The sequence below is a fragment of the Neltuma alba genome, unplaced genomic scaffold (assembly GCF_004799145.2).
Source record: "Neltuma alba isolate B1F8T4 unplaced genomic scaffold, ASM479914v2 tig00001160_pilon, whole genome shotgun sequence".
Classification (NCBI taxonomy): Eukaryota; Viridiplantae; Streptophyta; class Magnoliopsida; order Fabales; family Fabaceae; genus Neltuma; species Neltuma alba.
Genome location: NW_021632360.1, coordinates 61,453 through 76,378, shown reverse-complemented (window position 1 = coordinate 76,378; position 14,926 = coordinate 61,453). Strand labels below are relative to the sequence as shown.

The 14,926-nt window shown below is 37.9% G+C and overlaps 2 protein-coding genes across 4 annotated transcripts; both read right to left on the bottom strand.

Annotated features, from left to right (window-relative positions):
* Positions 1-3,319: 3,319 nt before the first annotated feature.
* Positions 3,320-5,444, bottom strand: LOC114752378 (B-cell receptor-associated protein 31-like). Its single transcript, XM_028941131.1, has 2 exons — positions 5,091-5,444; positions 3,320-3,983 (listed from the first exon to the last, which is right to left on the bottom strand). The coding sequence occupies exons 1-2, from the start codon at positions 5,371-5,373 to the stop codon at positions 3,601-3,603; spliced, it is 666 nt and encodes a 221-aa protein (XP_028796964.1). The 5' UTR covers positions 5,374-5,444; the 3' UTR covers positions 3,320-3,600.
* Positions 5,445-6,174: 730 nt separating this feature from the next.
* On the bottom strand, positions 6,175-13,152 carry LOC114752360 (ATP-dependent helicase rhp16). Of its 3 annotated transcripts, none has more exons than XM_028941105.1 (16): positions 12,894-13,152; positions 12,214-12,306; positions 10,915-11,999; positions 10,592-10,714; positions 10,434-10,507; positions 9,961-10,021; positions 9,701-9,847; positions 9,529-9,614; positions 9,225-9,294; positions 8,261-8,386; positions 7,907-8,155; positions 7,432-7,536; positions 7,205-7,357; positions 6,971-7,059; positions 6,774-6,854; positions 6,175-6,704 (listed from the first exon to the last, which is right to left on the bottom strand). In XM_028941105.1, exons 1-16 carry the CDS (start codon positions 12,937-12,939, stop codon positions 6,632-6,634), a joined length of 2,661 nt encoding a protein of 886 aa, XP_028796938.1. In that variant the 5' UTR covers positions 12,940-13,152; the 3' UTR covers positions 6,175-6,631. The 3 variants fall into 3 exon arrangements, with proteins under 3 accessions (XP_028796938.1, XP_028796945.1, XP_028796953.1); XM_028941112.1 differs by having other exon boundaries at positions 7,925-8,155; positions 10,915-12,002; positions 12,894-13,151; XM_028941120.1 differs by lacking the exon at positions 12,214-12,306 and having other exon boundaries at positions 10,915-12,002; positions 12,894-13,151.
* Positions 13,153-14,926: the final 1,774 nt, after the last annotated feature.

Below are 14,926 nucleotides of genomic sequence, written 5' to 3'. Positions count from 1 at the left end.
CACTCGGAGCCGCAAAGAACAAGAACAGCAACGGCCAGCGTCGCCGGAACACCTCCATTGTGTTCTCCAGGCAACCTCTGATACAACGTCACGAACAGTACCACGTAATGTGCCATCCCAACCCAAAACATCCCCATCGCGCTCTCCCTCCAGCCCACACGGGCCGCCGCCTGCGCCCCCACCATGTTCCCTATCACCGTCAACTGGCTCGTCGGATTCCCCACAATCGCTAGATGCCTCTTCCCCTTGGTCAAATACTGGCCGTATAAATCTTCAAATCCAGCGCCAACACCGGCATCACCAGCACACTCCATAGTACTTGATGACAAATTGCGGTTCGGGGAAGAAACGGCGATGATTCAAGCAACATAAGGCAGCAAATCCAAGGGACAAAAAGGTAGTTTACTCCGACGCTGTTCAGGAATTCGTCCCTCACCATGTCGAAGTGAAAGAAGCACCTGAGAAGGTAGAGAAGAGAGAGGGGGCCGTGAGTGTGAGTAGTGAGAGGGACCAAAGGAGAATGAAGGCCGTGGAGGGCATTACTGAGAATATATGTCTGAGAGTATGAGCGTCTTGGATTTGTTCTTTCAGGATTTTCCATAACAAGGCTTGGCTTGAGAGAGACAGGCTGATTCTGAAGTATCCTGCATGAAAATTCGAAAGAATAGAGGTTAAGGAAGATTGGATTTTGCTGATTATTGGAACGTCGATGGAGACTGCCATATGAGGTCGTGAATCTTTCTGGGACTCCGCCTTTTTTTTTGTTTTGTTTTGCTACGATCATTCTGGTGTGGTTCTCCCGAAATTTATAAGCAGAAGCCAGAGACCGGGTAGCGCAAGTTGCAGAGAATTTTTCGTCCTGTTTCGGGCGGAGGGTGGGAGACAGCAGCCAAATAATAAAATAACGATTTAAAAATGGAATTTTAGGGTGCTGACTCGGCTGCTCCTTTTGGACTTTGTTTCACACACGATTCACGAACTGTACTGTTCTCTGTCGTCAGTTTACTTTACAGCTATACCTGATCTTCCTCGGACCCTTTTGGATAAACTTCTAGAGCTTCTTGCTTTTTATCGTTTTCTGAAAGATCCGAATGAAAATTACCGATGGAAACTCATGTCTTGTCTTGTGCGCATTAGGTGTTTGATACTACGTCCTTATTTTCTTTTGTTTCCTCACGAAGCAGCTATATAGAAGGAATTTGGTTCATAGTAGATTAAAATATCGACGCTCATACCTTTGTAGACTTGAAGATTTTCTCCAACACCGAAACGCGCGTGAACAATCGAGTGGCGTGCATTAATTTCTATATTAAATGAAGTTTCTTGGCTGCATTTCGAGTACATGAAGACTATAGATTGGAAAATTCTCTCAATGTTTGTGATTTTTCCAAGAAGCATCACTTATTGGGTACGTCACGTTGATTTGTGCCCCCACACAAACATCCACTTCCATGCACATCGCTTTCGCCCGCAGAAGTTGGTGAAGCATTGCATACAAATGACTCTTCAAATGAATTCACGATTTGAAACCAGGCTTGTCTGTATTGGTCACTGCGCCAAATCAGAGTCTGAAATGTAGGAAATGGATCAAGCTGTACGCACGAATGCACACACCTTTAATGCTCTACCTAAAAAGTTGAAGCACACAGGGAAGGTTAGTACGGTTCATAGAAATGTGTTTCTTTCATGCTTTATAAAGGTATATGTTTGAATCATGATTCTGTCAAGACCCTGTTACCATAAGCATCTCTTTAAATGCTTATTGAGCCTTAAAGCTTATTTGACCCTTGCAAATTAAGAACTAACTTATCTAAACTTTTATCCTACTTTAATATTGAAGCATTCTGAGGGGAGAAGCTATCACTTCTCAGAGCAGAAGTAGTGGTGAGTGGATAACTTGCAAGTCAAAATTTTCTGCGTCATCCGGTGGGTTCAAGGACCCATTTGTCGCCGCATGCCACTACACATTTGTACAGAACTATTCAGGTTCTCCATACGATACATGAATAATGTTCTTTTCAGAAGAAATTCATAGTCTGCAAAAACGTAACCGAGATTGGCGCAGGTTCTTTTTCTAAAAAATCAGCAGGCAAGTTTATGGTCCCAGTCCGATTTCAAATGGCAAAGGCGAAATTGCCTACTTAGTTGAGCAGAGTCGTATTAGAATTAACCTGTTGGATTCTTGACCCTGCTTATGTCAATTAAGTACAATTAGTGAAGATATTAATGGCCAACAAAAAAGATCTCGGCATTAGCTGCAGAAATGGAATCCATCGGCCAGAAAAGGCACGTCGTAGAATGTTGAGCCAATAAAGGATTGCTTATGTTGGTATTTTTGATCTGTTCACCGTGCCTTTTTTTTTTTTTAAACCACGTTTTCCTTTTAGAATTAAATAACAAATACTTAAAAATTACATATAACTCTTTATTTTTTAAGCAACATGCTTATTTTATTCCTAAAGTACTATGCCCTTTCAGTTATTGTGTCATGATGATCACCAAGATTAAGTTGATGATGGTTGTAGGTACAATGAAATCAGACGAGAAGGGGAAAACCATATTGCAGAGACGTGAACCCAAATAGATAGCAATGAAAAGGACAGGTATGTCGATGGTTATCGCTAAACATGATGGTGCCATATTAGCAGGTCAACAATGGACGGTTTGCCATGCCTGCATTTAATGGCACTGAGTGAGAGGGGGATGATGGTTACAGCGAAACAATTTACAATTCCCTAACTATTATGAAGGATTTGATTCTTTTGGTTTATAAAGCCGCTATATTGCATCAGTAATTCATTGTTGTATAAGAGTAACCCCATCAAAATTCAGTAGCAAAAATGCAGAGAGCAGTTCAGAAAATCAGGAGCCTGATAGGATAGCCAGGTCAAAGGGAAGAAGGAAAAATATTTAAATATGTAAATAAATAAAGAGCTAACAGTCAAAGATGGCTTCGCCTGCTAATGCAAGCTGGCCTCCATTTGCAACTTATGCTGCTTTTGAATTCGCACAAAAACTCTCTCCATTTTACTTAGAAAGTAATGCTTCATTAGATTGTGAAACTTGTGGTGGATAAACCACTCCGTGAAACGTACTTGAACTTCAGTAGGAGCATGACGAGCTAGGACACAGTTTTCCTCTCTTCTTTTTAGGTCAAATATCAAGTTAATTATAAAGATATGTTCTAACCTGTCACAATTTTGATAAATAAATATGTATGCCTGTATGTATATATGTCGTCTAATTCAAAAATATTCCATCACATACCCAAGAGGCAGAAGCAAGGGGCACCGAAAGGTTAGGGTTCCATTCTGGTACCAAGTTACAAAAGGGCGCGCATTCATTTAGCAAACATCTAAACATCACAAGAAATGGATTAAGAGTTGGCCATATTACATGTACATTAATAAATGTACATTAATAAGTATATCAACTGCTTTTAACTACAGCCAGTTTAATAAAGATACAAAAGCATCCCTCCGTTCTTCATTTATCATTTATATCTCTCTACGACCTCATGCTCTATGTTTCAAACCCATGACGTTTGGCAACATAACAGAAGCAGCAAAACTGAAACTGCATTCTTAGGAGTTTGAACCCTCACATGCTCTTTTTGTTCTCCAGATGAGTAGAACTCTGGTCAATCGCCTCCAACTGACTCCTAAGACTCTGATTGTCTGCCAAGAGCCGATCATATTCCATGAGGAACCCTTCAGATTGCTTTTTCAGAGCCTCCACTTCAGCTTCCAAAGTCTTAGCCTTGCTTCCTTCAACCTCACATTCAGATTCCAGATTCTTTATTTTGTTCTTCAGTGTTGCAATTTCCGCCGTCAATGCTTTATGCTCTTCAGAACTGCTGTTTTTACCATCCTCAAAACTTCGATTCTGTTTCTTAACAGCCTCCATGGTCTTCCTGAGTAATCGAAGCTCTCTTATGTAATGATGCAACCTATCTATCATCAAAGAAAGGAAAAGCACAAATCCTGCATACATAACGTGTAAAAACTCAATTTCAACAAATAATATATATCAAAGAATGTAGCAAAAATTCATCCCCAAAAAAAAAAAAATTATATAGAACCAAGAATTCCATCTGGTCGAAGGTAACCAGTTGGAGTATACCACAAACTACATTGTAAAAGAATTTAAAAAAAAAAAAAACAGTTGTAAAGCACATAACATGGTCTACACAATCCAGAAGTTTCAGTGCATAACCATAAAAAATCCATTTTATTGTTAGATTTGTCATAAGAATCAAGAAGGATTAGCCAAAAGGTCTATAATGTTTCTCACTCAAAGAATCCATAAATTTTGAGGGGAAAATCAAATATAATAGGCATGCTGAAGAAAATTTCAGTCGTGGCAACTCCAAATTCCAAACACCCACACCCTAAGAAAAAATCTCATACACCTGAAATATGCAGTCTAACACAAATGCAGTGGAATGAGACCCCAAAACGAAGTGAAGCTCTCGTATAAAATTGATCATACAATTTCAGAACAGGGTAGAAACCAAACATTCCGAACATCCATGTATGATATACTGAACGGGAAACTCCAACTTAGACCATAACAGATTGCAATATACAAATGGGGAACGCCCAGAATCCCATCCTTCGACTCACGTTTGCTCCAGATAAGCTGAGGCATAGCGCTTTCTTTGTGAATAATATCAATGTATTGTATATAAGCTAGCAGAGTCCTCAAAGCTAATAGTCCCATATGCCTTAACTAAGATTAATAAGTTTTCCAGGCTCCTCTTCCCCTTTATTGGAAGGGTAATATTTTAACATGAGGGTGTAATTCAGCACAATCCGCAGACACTGGATCCACAAATCTTAACTGGGATTGTTATATATTTCCACTTTCCAGTAATCATAAACATCAGATTCCATTCATTCAGATTTCTTATCAAACAAGTAAAGGATCGAATTAAGCGAAAGGCAGTGCGATAGTCCAGGCTAGGTTTTGATCCCCGCAAGTCCGCAATCGAGAACCAAGAAACTTCAAACAAGAAAAAAAAATCAACAATTTCACAGAAAATCAACATTCGGAGGAAACAAAAATGAGATGTGACGATAGGAAATTACCCATTAGAGATGCTTCAAGCATGTGCTGGGACATCAGAACCTCATCAGTGGGATTGACAAGTCCAGCCTCAAGGACTCGTCGCTGGATCGTGACCATACTATAAAGGCTGGAAGCAAGGACGATGAGCAATGTAGCACCGACAGTGGAGACGACGACGGGGCCCCGACCTCGCTTGACCCGATCCAAGGTAATAATCATAAGCTTCCTGAGCGGGGTCTTGAAAAGAAGTGTAAGAATTAGAATCATTTGACCAAAAATCACAGTGTAGAGTAGCTGAATCATCTTGCTATGCTGCCTAAAATTGCTCTTCAGTGGAAGAAGAAGAGGACAATGGGGGAAGAAATGAGGAGTTTTTTTTTGGGGCATTAAGGAGGAGAAATAGTTTATTTAAAACGCAGTGGCGGCGGCAGCGAAGAGCGCGTGCGAGTGCGCGTATGAAAGTTTTGTGGGGGGCCGTGTGTCTGTGCCCCAATGAAAAGGAAACACGTAGACACGTGGTCAGTGATCGCCGAGAGGTTGCCGGTTAGTCGCTCGCCTCTTTAAAAGTCATTCAAATATGAAAATGAAAGTGGCGCACCCGCATCTAGCCATCTACCCTTCTTCGGAAGAGAAGACTTATAGTTATAGATTTAATATAACTTTATCTAATTCGATTAAAACAAGTAAATTTCATAAAGTGTTAATAATATTAATAAACAGGGTTTGTTATAGGATAAATAATAATAGTATATAAAAATATATACATATATTAATTTAATTAGAAGGGAGAAGTTTATTTATTTTTTAATTGTTTTGCGTGGATTTTTAGATTTTCTTTGTCAAAATGAGCTTCCACTAATAAAATCCACAATAAAGTCGAGGTCAATGCCAGCTAAAATCAAATATTTTTATTAAGATTGTCTTAAATATGAGATTATAAATTCAAATGATCAAGTGCATGATTTATACCAAAAGAAAATTCACCATAAAAACGTACAAGGCAATGGATTGATAAAATAAAAGAAGAGGAGCTCGATTTAACTGACTTTGCACATTTCATTATTGCTATGACAAATAATTTTTTGAGAGAAGTCTGCTCATTTCCAACGAAATAGAACTCCCCAACAATTTGAGAGAGAAAAAAAAAGTTATTTCCAACATCAGAACATGAGCAAGTAGTACAGCTTCTAAAGAATCCTTACACTGCACTGCCACATATTGAGGAAGTTGAAAGTTGATAAGCTTATGCCTCAAACTTCACTCTCAAAAGAGGAAAACATTTATCCAGGATAGGTTTGAAAGGAATGGGCATGACTCCAAATGTGGATGAGGAGACCCACAATACAAGTGCTGAAGATACTCGGAAGTTTCGCTAAAGCTACGCATGATCATGTTGCTGAGTCGGAAATTAGACTCTAGGACTTGCGAAAAAACAAAAGCACGAACACACAGATTTTGGGTGATTGTCCAAGTCCTCGGGCCACCACACTCTCACCCCACTATAGTGGCCCCACTTCAATCCAGCGTCAAGAAACTGTTCAAAAGCGGGAATCTGCACTGATCAGGTAACAAATAGAAATCTCATGTCTTCCTCCGTGAGTTTGCCCAGAGCCTCAGCAGAGCCGCCTACAGTCCTATCGAGGAAAGGGAGAAAAATAAGTATATATTGACAATTTGACATGACACCTGTCAAGCCAACTTACCCTTCAAATATTAGCTCCTTCTTCTCTTGCAGCTTCAAAATCCTCTCCTCAATAGTGTTTTCGATCACAAACCTGACAATTCTGACCAAGTAAACAAAACCAAGTCAGAACTCCATCAGGAACACCTCTGCTTCCATTAATTTTTCCATTGCCTCATGCCTACTCTAAGCTTAAGAGTACGAGAGCGCAAGAAGCACCTGATTGGTTTATATTGCCCTATCCGGTGAATTCTATCTTGAGCTTGATGCTCCACGGCTGGGTTCCACCAAGGGTCCATAATGAAAACCTATGCCAAGTATATAGATCCATATGTGAAAAGATAGAAGAGATAGATTAGGCAACAATTATATACAAATTTGATGAATTTCACAGTTGAATAAGCAAACTGATGAATTCTACATGAAACACAACGAATAAAGAAGATTATTCACATGTGATGCTACGGTCAAATTGAGGGCAACACCACCGGCTTTCATGCTCATGAGAAAAATTTTGCATTCTGGATCATCAGTAAATCTCTTAATGGCTGCATCCCGAGCAGCTAATGACATGCTTCCATTCAATTGAACACAAGAAACACCAGACTGCAATTCAGACATCATATGATTATTGCAATGAATCTTGCATTAATAATATAGAAAAGCACATGTAAAATTACCTTGAGCAGGGAATAGTTTATGAGATCCAAGAATGAAGTGAATTGGCTAAAAACAATCCCTTTTGCGGAGCCATCCCTTTCTACCATAAATCGAATTTCTTCTCTCTACAGCCATTTCAGCTTTGTAAGGCACAGGGGTATAGGGATTGTAAAAGGCATGCATCGGACAGAGAATATAGGTTATCTTTTCCAATGTGCAGTTGAACCATAAAACATGCTTGTGTAACCGATGTTATTATTTACTGCCTATAAATGTCATGCTTTATAAAACAAAAACAAAAAGAAACATAAAAACATGCTTAGCTAAACTACTCATACTTTCTAGACAATAGAAAGCCCAAAACAATTAAAAAATATATCATGTAACTCATGCTTCATAAAACAACAAACAAAAAGAAACATAAAAACATGCTTAGCTAAACTACTCATACTTTCTAGACAATAGAAAGCCCAAAACAATAAATATATCATGTAACTCACTTATGTCACATACCAATGCCTCTATTTTAGTACTTGTTTGAAAGTTCTCAAGCCGAATTCTATTTAAAATGCTTGAGGATCTGAACCCCTTTATTATTGTTTTTCTAGACTGATCCCCTACATCCTTGTTTGAAGTTAAATCAACAGTAAGTAATTTGGAGCATGAAGGGCATGACACTCGCCCCAAGGAAGCAGAGAAGTCTATCAAGCATCCCTTACAAAAGATGTGTTCACATGAGGTAACCTGAAAACAACAGGAAAAATGTAGTTGAAGGATACAATAGTACACCAATTTTGCTGTAAAGAACCAACGGACAGAAGATAAAAAGTAAGGGGACTATGAACTAACGACAGGATCTTCTGCAGGCTCATGACAAATGCCACATATTTGTTCAACATCGTCAACGCTAACGTCAGCCCCAGCTTTTAATGATGCAGCTTGAGAATATACCACAAGGTACGGATGGTCAACAGCCTGTAATCCAAGAAAGAGATATTTGAGATCAATTAACAGCAGAATGCTCTACTATCAAGCTACTGAGGAACAGCAGAAAATCACATCTCACAGACTTCAATTCCTATCGTCAACCCAAGACCAAAATGAGTTCAAAGTTTCCTTCGTAACTTGTAGAACTTCTTTGTCGGCAGAGAGAAAAATCTTACATGAAGGAGCAAGAACAAGAACAGAAATGAAAATCTGCTCATTACTCGACAAGTACTAAAAGAACCTACCTCCCAGTTCTCACAAGAATAATCCAGACTAAAATGAAGAGTATGGAAACCCTATTCATGTAAATCAAAAAAATAAATGAAGTCATGCCAATAGAACACCCTACTATTCTTAAAAAAACTATTAATCATTGTTAAGGAAATAAAAAATCAGATATTTCAAAGAGATAAAAAAAACTAAATTATTAAAAATTGAAAATGATTTATACCAGTCTAAGACTCTTAGTTCTAGACAGTCTACCCAGGAAGTCATATCTTCAGTAACATGTCACTCACTTTGCACTAAAATTTTAGAGCAAAATAAAGTTCCATATTATCATTAGAGTAAAAGAAATTTACAAAATCAAATAACAAGACAATATAGGGATATGATCAAAATGTGGGAAATTCAAGGTCAAGGACATCCAATGGTTCCATACAAATACACAGGCCTCAAATAATAATGTCTATCATCCTTCATTTAACAAATTTAAAATCGGGGGAAGGGACCAGAGAGAGACAGAGAGAGAGAGAGTTTTGAAGGGGCTGCATCATAAGGTGTAAATGTCAAAGTTCTTTCCTCTTCCATTGAAATAAACACACACCTGCCGGAGTCTGGTGAGGAGGTCAAATATATGAGCATAGTTATTTGTCAAAGTATTCGATTCCACATATCTGTGATGGAGAATCAAATTGATTACTTAGATAGGAAGCAGAAAGACAACGAATAAAAGAGTCAACAAAAATATACGGCTCTTCTCTTCCTCCAGATTAAAAATAAATTTCATGCATATATTGGTGATTAACATCTTGTGAAAAATAAAAGTTAAATTTTAGTTATTACAACAAAAGAATCTGCTTCACTTTATCTTCATTGTATTTCTATAGTAAGCAGAATATGTGACATACGTATTAAACTGCGCCTGGCTCTCATTATATAATGATTCATAATAGTCTTGCTCTTTTATATCCAGGCTATCCTTTCTCAGTGAAACCTGCAAGGAATTGACGGAAGAGATCACTACATACCTTTTCTATATTCAAAATCGCAAACTTTGCCACATTGCAAATAATAACTTACGATTCTAGGTGGAAGTGCGAGATCAACAGCTCGGCCTAATTTAGTGCGCCTTAATATTACATTTTTTAAAACCTTGTGTTTAAGCAATATCATTGCTCTCCTACCGGGATCATCGGTTCCATATAATTGAATTGGCGTGGCTACAAACTTATCAATATTCAATAACAGAATATGTCAGTACTAATTTGTATCAAACAGCAAGGATTTGTTTTTCTTGACTGGAACAAATGCAAAAAAGGCAAATAAACTACAAAACTTACTTTATTCCACCAACAGAAATGTCTGACAGAACTGTGCTGGCAGTTTGAACATTCCTTAGAACTGCATAAAAGCATCATGATCACAACTCAGAAGCATAAAGTTAACATGTTAACAATATAGTTGCAAGATATATAAAAGCACAAGGGCGCTTAGAGGGATGCTCGCCTTTGCATACTCAACAAAACAGAGCACAATAGAGCATTTCAAAGAAGTAAAGAGATGAAAAATAATTCTAAGAAAACCTTTATAAAGAAAAGAGAAGCGCTTTTTTTTTTTTTTTTGGCCAAGGTAAAAGCAGCTTGCTTTAAGCTATTGAATTATACATAAATGACAAAACATGGAGACCGTCATTTAACAGATAAAATAATAAAAGAATAGAAAAAGAAGCTGACAATTCAGTTCCTCAAAGGGTAAACAAGCAAAACCAAAATGAACAATAAATCATGTTCCCAGTAGTTAAGTTCACACATACCTATGATCAAGAATCCTGCAATCACAGTCCTTGCACAGGTAATAGGAATAAGGAACTATTTGCAGGAAACGTATCTGTATTAACAGCATAGCAAGTAAATCATCTTTAAAACATAAACTTTCCAGATTATGGCAAAATACATAAGACGGTAAACTGACCAGAGAATACAGCTCTCCTACACGATTCTGAAGGGGAGTTCCACTTAACGCCCATCTATAGGAAGACTCTAGAGCAAGAATTGCTTTTGCAGTGTTACATTGTCTAGATTTTATATAGTGCGCCTATTTGATAAATTTAAAAGTATAATGGTCAATTTCTTGTCAAGATACAAGCAAAAGACTTGGCACAGTCAAATAAGAAAGAAACCATGCTCCAACTACTTTAGACAAATGGGTGCACAGGACAATTCAAATGTGTAAACAGATGATTTTATTTCATGAAACAGAACCATTTCAATGCCATAATAATGATAAAAACTGACCTCATCCAAAATGATCCGCTGCCACTTGACAGAATGTAAAAGTGACGACCCCTTGCATCTGGTATCTGAATTCCCTGATCCCATGTTCCTCTGAATTTTCTTCTTTATATTGACTTCTTTTTTCTCTTTCTTGAATTGCTTCGATTGCTTTTCTGTTCTTTCAGCATCAGGCCCGCAATAATATCTCTGGTGAACAGATAACTTCGTCTGGCTAAAAGATTTGCCACAATATTGACACTTCTCTTTAGGAGGCATCATATGCTTCCTATACTCTGATTCAACAGTAGAGTATGTAGTTATTACAAAATCATACCCTGAGAACTCTTCCCTACACTTCCCTCTCTTGGCCCCATGATAAATTAGCACCTTGGTGCTTCCTTTTAGAGTAAACCTATCAATCTCACTAACCCACTGAGTGACAGCAACCACAGGACAAATTACAAGCGTTCCTTTGATCCAAGGCAATGCTGTAGATGAACCTGGCAAAGAGGATGTTTCATCTGGTTCACAAACCATTTGCCGGATTTCACGTTGGGCAAGGACAAGAGCAATTGCTTGAATAGTCTTTCCCATCCCCATTTCATCTGCAAGAATACCCCCCTTAATTTCGGAATTCTCCTGTTTCAAAGCCCATGCTAGCCATTCCTTTTGGTATCTTAGTAACGGCATGGTAAGGTCAGAGGAAGCCTCAGCAGTTTCATTCATTAGTTCATTCTGATGACCCAACTCAACATCTTCTGAAAAATTCTCATCAATCCATCTCTCATGCTGCTCTTCCCAAACATTCCACAACAACACTTGTTTTGTTTTTTTTCTTGGTCTTTTGGTTTTTTTCTTCTTTCTCAGGCTAGCCAAATCATGTTCAGTTGATTGCTGCTGAACTCCTGAGGAGCCATCATCGTCCCCATGCTCCAACACTCCTATGTCCTGACTGGACTCTCCAATTTTAGAGCTGAGTTTTCTCCTTTTCTTTCCTCTTCTCTTTCCAGGCCGAGATGAGTCAGAGCTGTCGCCTAACCCATCAGAAGAGCAAAAGCTTGAAGTAGGTTCTTCATTTAAGTCAGGAAAGGAGTTCAAAGCTGCTTCATCTACATGAAATCATTTCTCATCAACAGGCATGTCATGAGGACGAAATAGACTACAACATTAGCATTATAAAGATTTCTATACTAAACCAGGGAGGAAAAGAAAGAGATTTTATTTGAAGGTTTAGATTGAAGTGGTTAAAACTTCAAAATAGAATCACGCTGTCAACAGCCACCCACGATTCCGAAAGAAATAATCAGTAGGTTATAAGACCATCTGAAGAGACTTCAATTGCATTATTGCCACAATCGCTAGCAGTTTTAGCTTCTCCAGAGGCATCATCGGGTGGTTGTTCATTTCTTGTTGCTACATTATACAAAACCATCAAAATAAGCAAGGAGGAAAAGACAGTGAATTCAGTAAACCCACGCTAAGGACCCAATCTTCAGCATTCTATTTTAACTAAGGATCACCCCGCACTGGCCCAGACTGCTGGGACTTCTAGCACATGGGTGAGGAGCAAGAACACAAAAACTTCAAGATCCTACCTCTTTCTAAACCCCACCAGGAAACCTTCAAGCCGCTATCCAAACTGGCTTAACAATATGGGAATTTCCAAACAGTAATGGCGAAGAAAAGACGGGCACGGGACATAAACCAGTTGACCGCAACAAAGTTTGCCAACAAGGCAATAATAACTCCCTGTTCTCCTGTCGTCTATTTAAAAATCTTATCCCGCAAAGTAATCACTCTCATGCAGAGAAAAGTAGCGCAAAGACATCGGAAGTGAACCACAAGAGGGAAAAGTCAAAAAAAAAAAAAAAGCAAGAAACTAAAACCCAATCCTCTGATGCCTATCATGTTATCATAAAACAAAAACAATCAAAAACCACACCAGAGGCATGAAAGTACGAAAAAAGAAGTTGATACAATCGCAGCGATGGAATGTTTACCATCGATATCAGGAGTAGGAAGTCGCCTCCAAGAACGTAGCTCCATCGATGCAGCTAACGGAAATTTACTAGGGTTCGTGACAATGAAGAGGTTAGATTAGAATAGCGGTTCCGGAAACAGGAATGGCAGTGTGAGTGATGGTGACTCCTGGTACGAAACGGCGGGAAGAGGCCCTTACTTTATGCTCAGCGGACGAAGGCGCCTAGAACGCAGTCCAATATCAGGTTGTGATTCTCTGCGGTGGCGACCACAACCGAGATACCACGTGGAGTATTCTACACCACTGAGACTTACAAAGGATCGCGTGAGTGCGTTGTGTCAGCGCTTTGATCTCTATAGATCAAGCATTCGACCAAAAAGACATAAATATAGCAACCGAGAAGCAAGCGCATCGTGATCCGTCCGTACGAGGCTCCTACCGAAAATGCATCCTGCAGAGAGAAACGTTAAAAATACAATTGCTTCCCCCGCAAGATTCATGCACACGTTTCGATCTGGTGGGCTTATGTTCTGCACTTGTGCACAATCTCCATCGTGGGATTGATCTAACAAAGGAGATGCTCACTTAACAAGACGGCCTTTCATACTATACTGTCCCTGCCAATCGATTGGACGAAGCTGAACCAAAGCTGAGGTGAATCTTCACGGATGGTCCAGATCGCTCCTCACAAAAATAGGACAGCCGACCGTCACCCGAGGGAGAATCATTGGGGAAAGTTAATTTAATTTTATAAACATATTTTATATAAGTTAAAATAAAGGGAAAATTGCAAAAAAAGACCTTGGAATTGCAAAAACGCAGATAGGGACCCTTGACAACTTCACTATGGGTTTTGACAACTTCAGGGCATATTATTCTTGTCAAAACCCATAGTGAAGTTGTCAAGGGTCCCTATCTGCGTTTTTGCAATTCCAAGGTCTTTTTTTGCAATTTCCCCTAAAATAAAACTAATTTAATATATATTTTTTATATTTCGTAAATTATTATTTATAAACCATTCAAACCAGCCTTTAATTATTTTCTCTCCACTTTTGCTTCTCATGATCACTTAAAATAATGGGGAGAAAAATGAGGGGAGTAACTTCTCTTGTTGCGAGTTTTCTTATGAATTTTCAAATTTGTCTCTCACGTTTTAACGATTGATGAAATGTCTTGAGTTGTATTTTTCACCATTAAAACGCTTGTGCCTTGTATCTAAAATCACAAGTAGATACAATTATTAATATAAAACCTAATTAAATAATTTTTAAAAAATTAAAAAACTACTTAATTTTAATATATATTATACACGATTTTTTAAAATACTTATATGTATCATTAAATTATATATTAGTTTTTAAATCAGATAAATTAATTCTTAAAAAAAAGATAAATATAATATTTTAAAATAATTTATTTCACTCTTTTAATCTGTTCAACTTAGATAACTGAGTTTTATCAGTAATATTGTTTTACCATATTATTTATATAATTTATATTAAATTATGAATTCAAAAAAATAAATTAATTTCAAATTGAAAATACAAAACACATCAATAGTTGTACATAAAACACAAAAAACAGAATGTGAAGAAGCGAAAAAGATTATTAATAAGATAAATTTATAAGAGTTTTTTTTTTCCCCTCCAAAATCTCTTCATCATTAGAAGGAGAAGGTTAGGGAACAAATAGGTAGAATACGCGTGTTATTTTTCCCCATTCCCCTCGCTCCAGGTTTCTCTGTCCCGGTGCTTTTCCCATTTATGACCAGGATAAGCGCGTTTGGGATGCCCTAAGGCGCTATTGAGACATAAATTAACGCAACTAATACAGAATTTTCATTTTTTAAATAAGGGTGGGAGTTCGATTCTCAACTTTATATCAACTTATTGTTGTAGCTCTAACAGGCAAAATTATATAACATGAACAATAATATCTTGGCACTTAACTCGAAGCCTACACGTCAGATACAAAATTATATAATTGATATACCATAACTTTTTATGTGCGGACAATAATAAACATGAAGAACCCTGAAACAGGCGGTAGAAA

Coding starts and splice junctions, on each gene's coding strand:
- LOC114752378 (XM_028941131.1), bottom strand. CDS start 5,373: ATGATTCAGCTACTCTACACTGTGATTTTTGGTCAAATGATTCTAATT. Junction 3,984..5,090: donor GCTTGAAGCATCTCTAATGG/GTAATTTCCTAT, acceptor TTATGTATGCAG/GATTTGTGCTTTTCCTTTCT.
- LOC114752360 (XM_028941105.1), bottom strand. CDS start 12,939: ATGGAGCTACGTTCTTGGAGGCGACTTCCTACTCCTGATATCGATG. Junction 8,387..9,224: donor TCCTCACCAGACTCCGGCAG/GTGTGTGTTTAT, acceptor CTTGGATTACAG/GCTGTTGACCATCCGTACCT. Junction 6,705..6,773: donor AAGGAGCTAATATTTGAAGG/GTAAGTTGGCTT, acceptor TTTCCTCGATAG/GACTGTAGGCGGCTCTGCTG.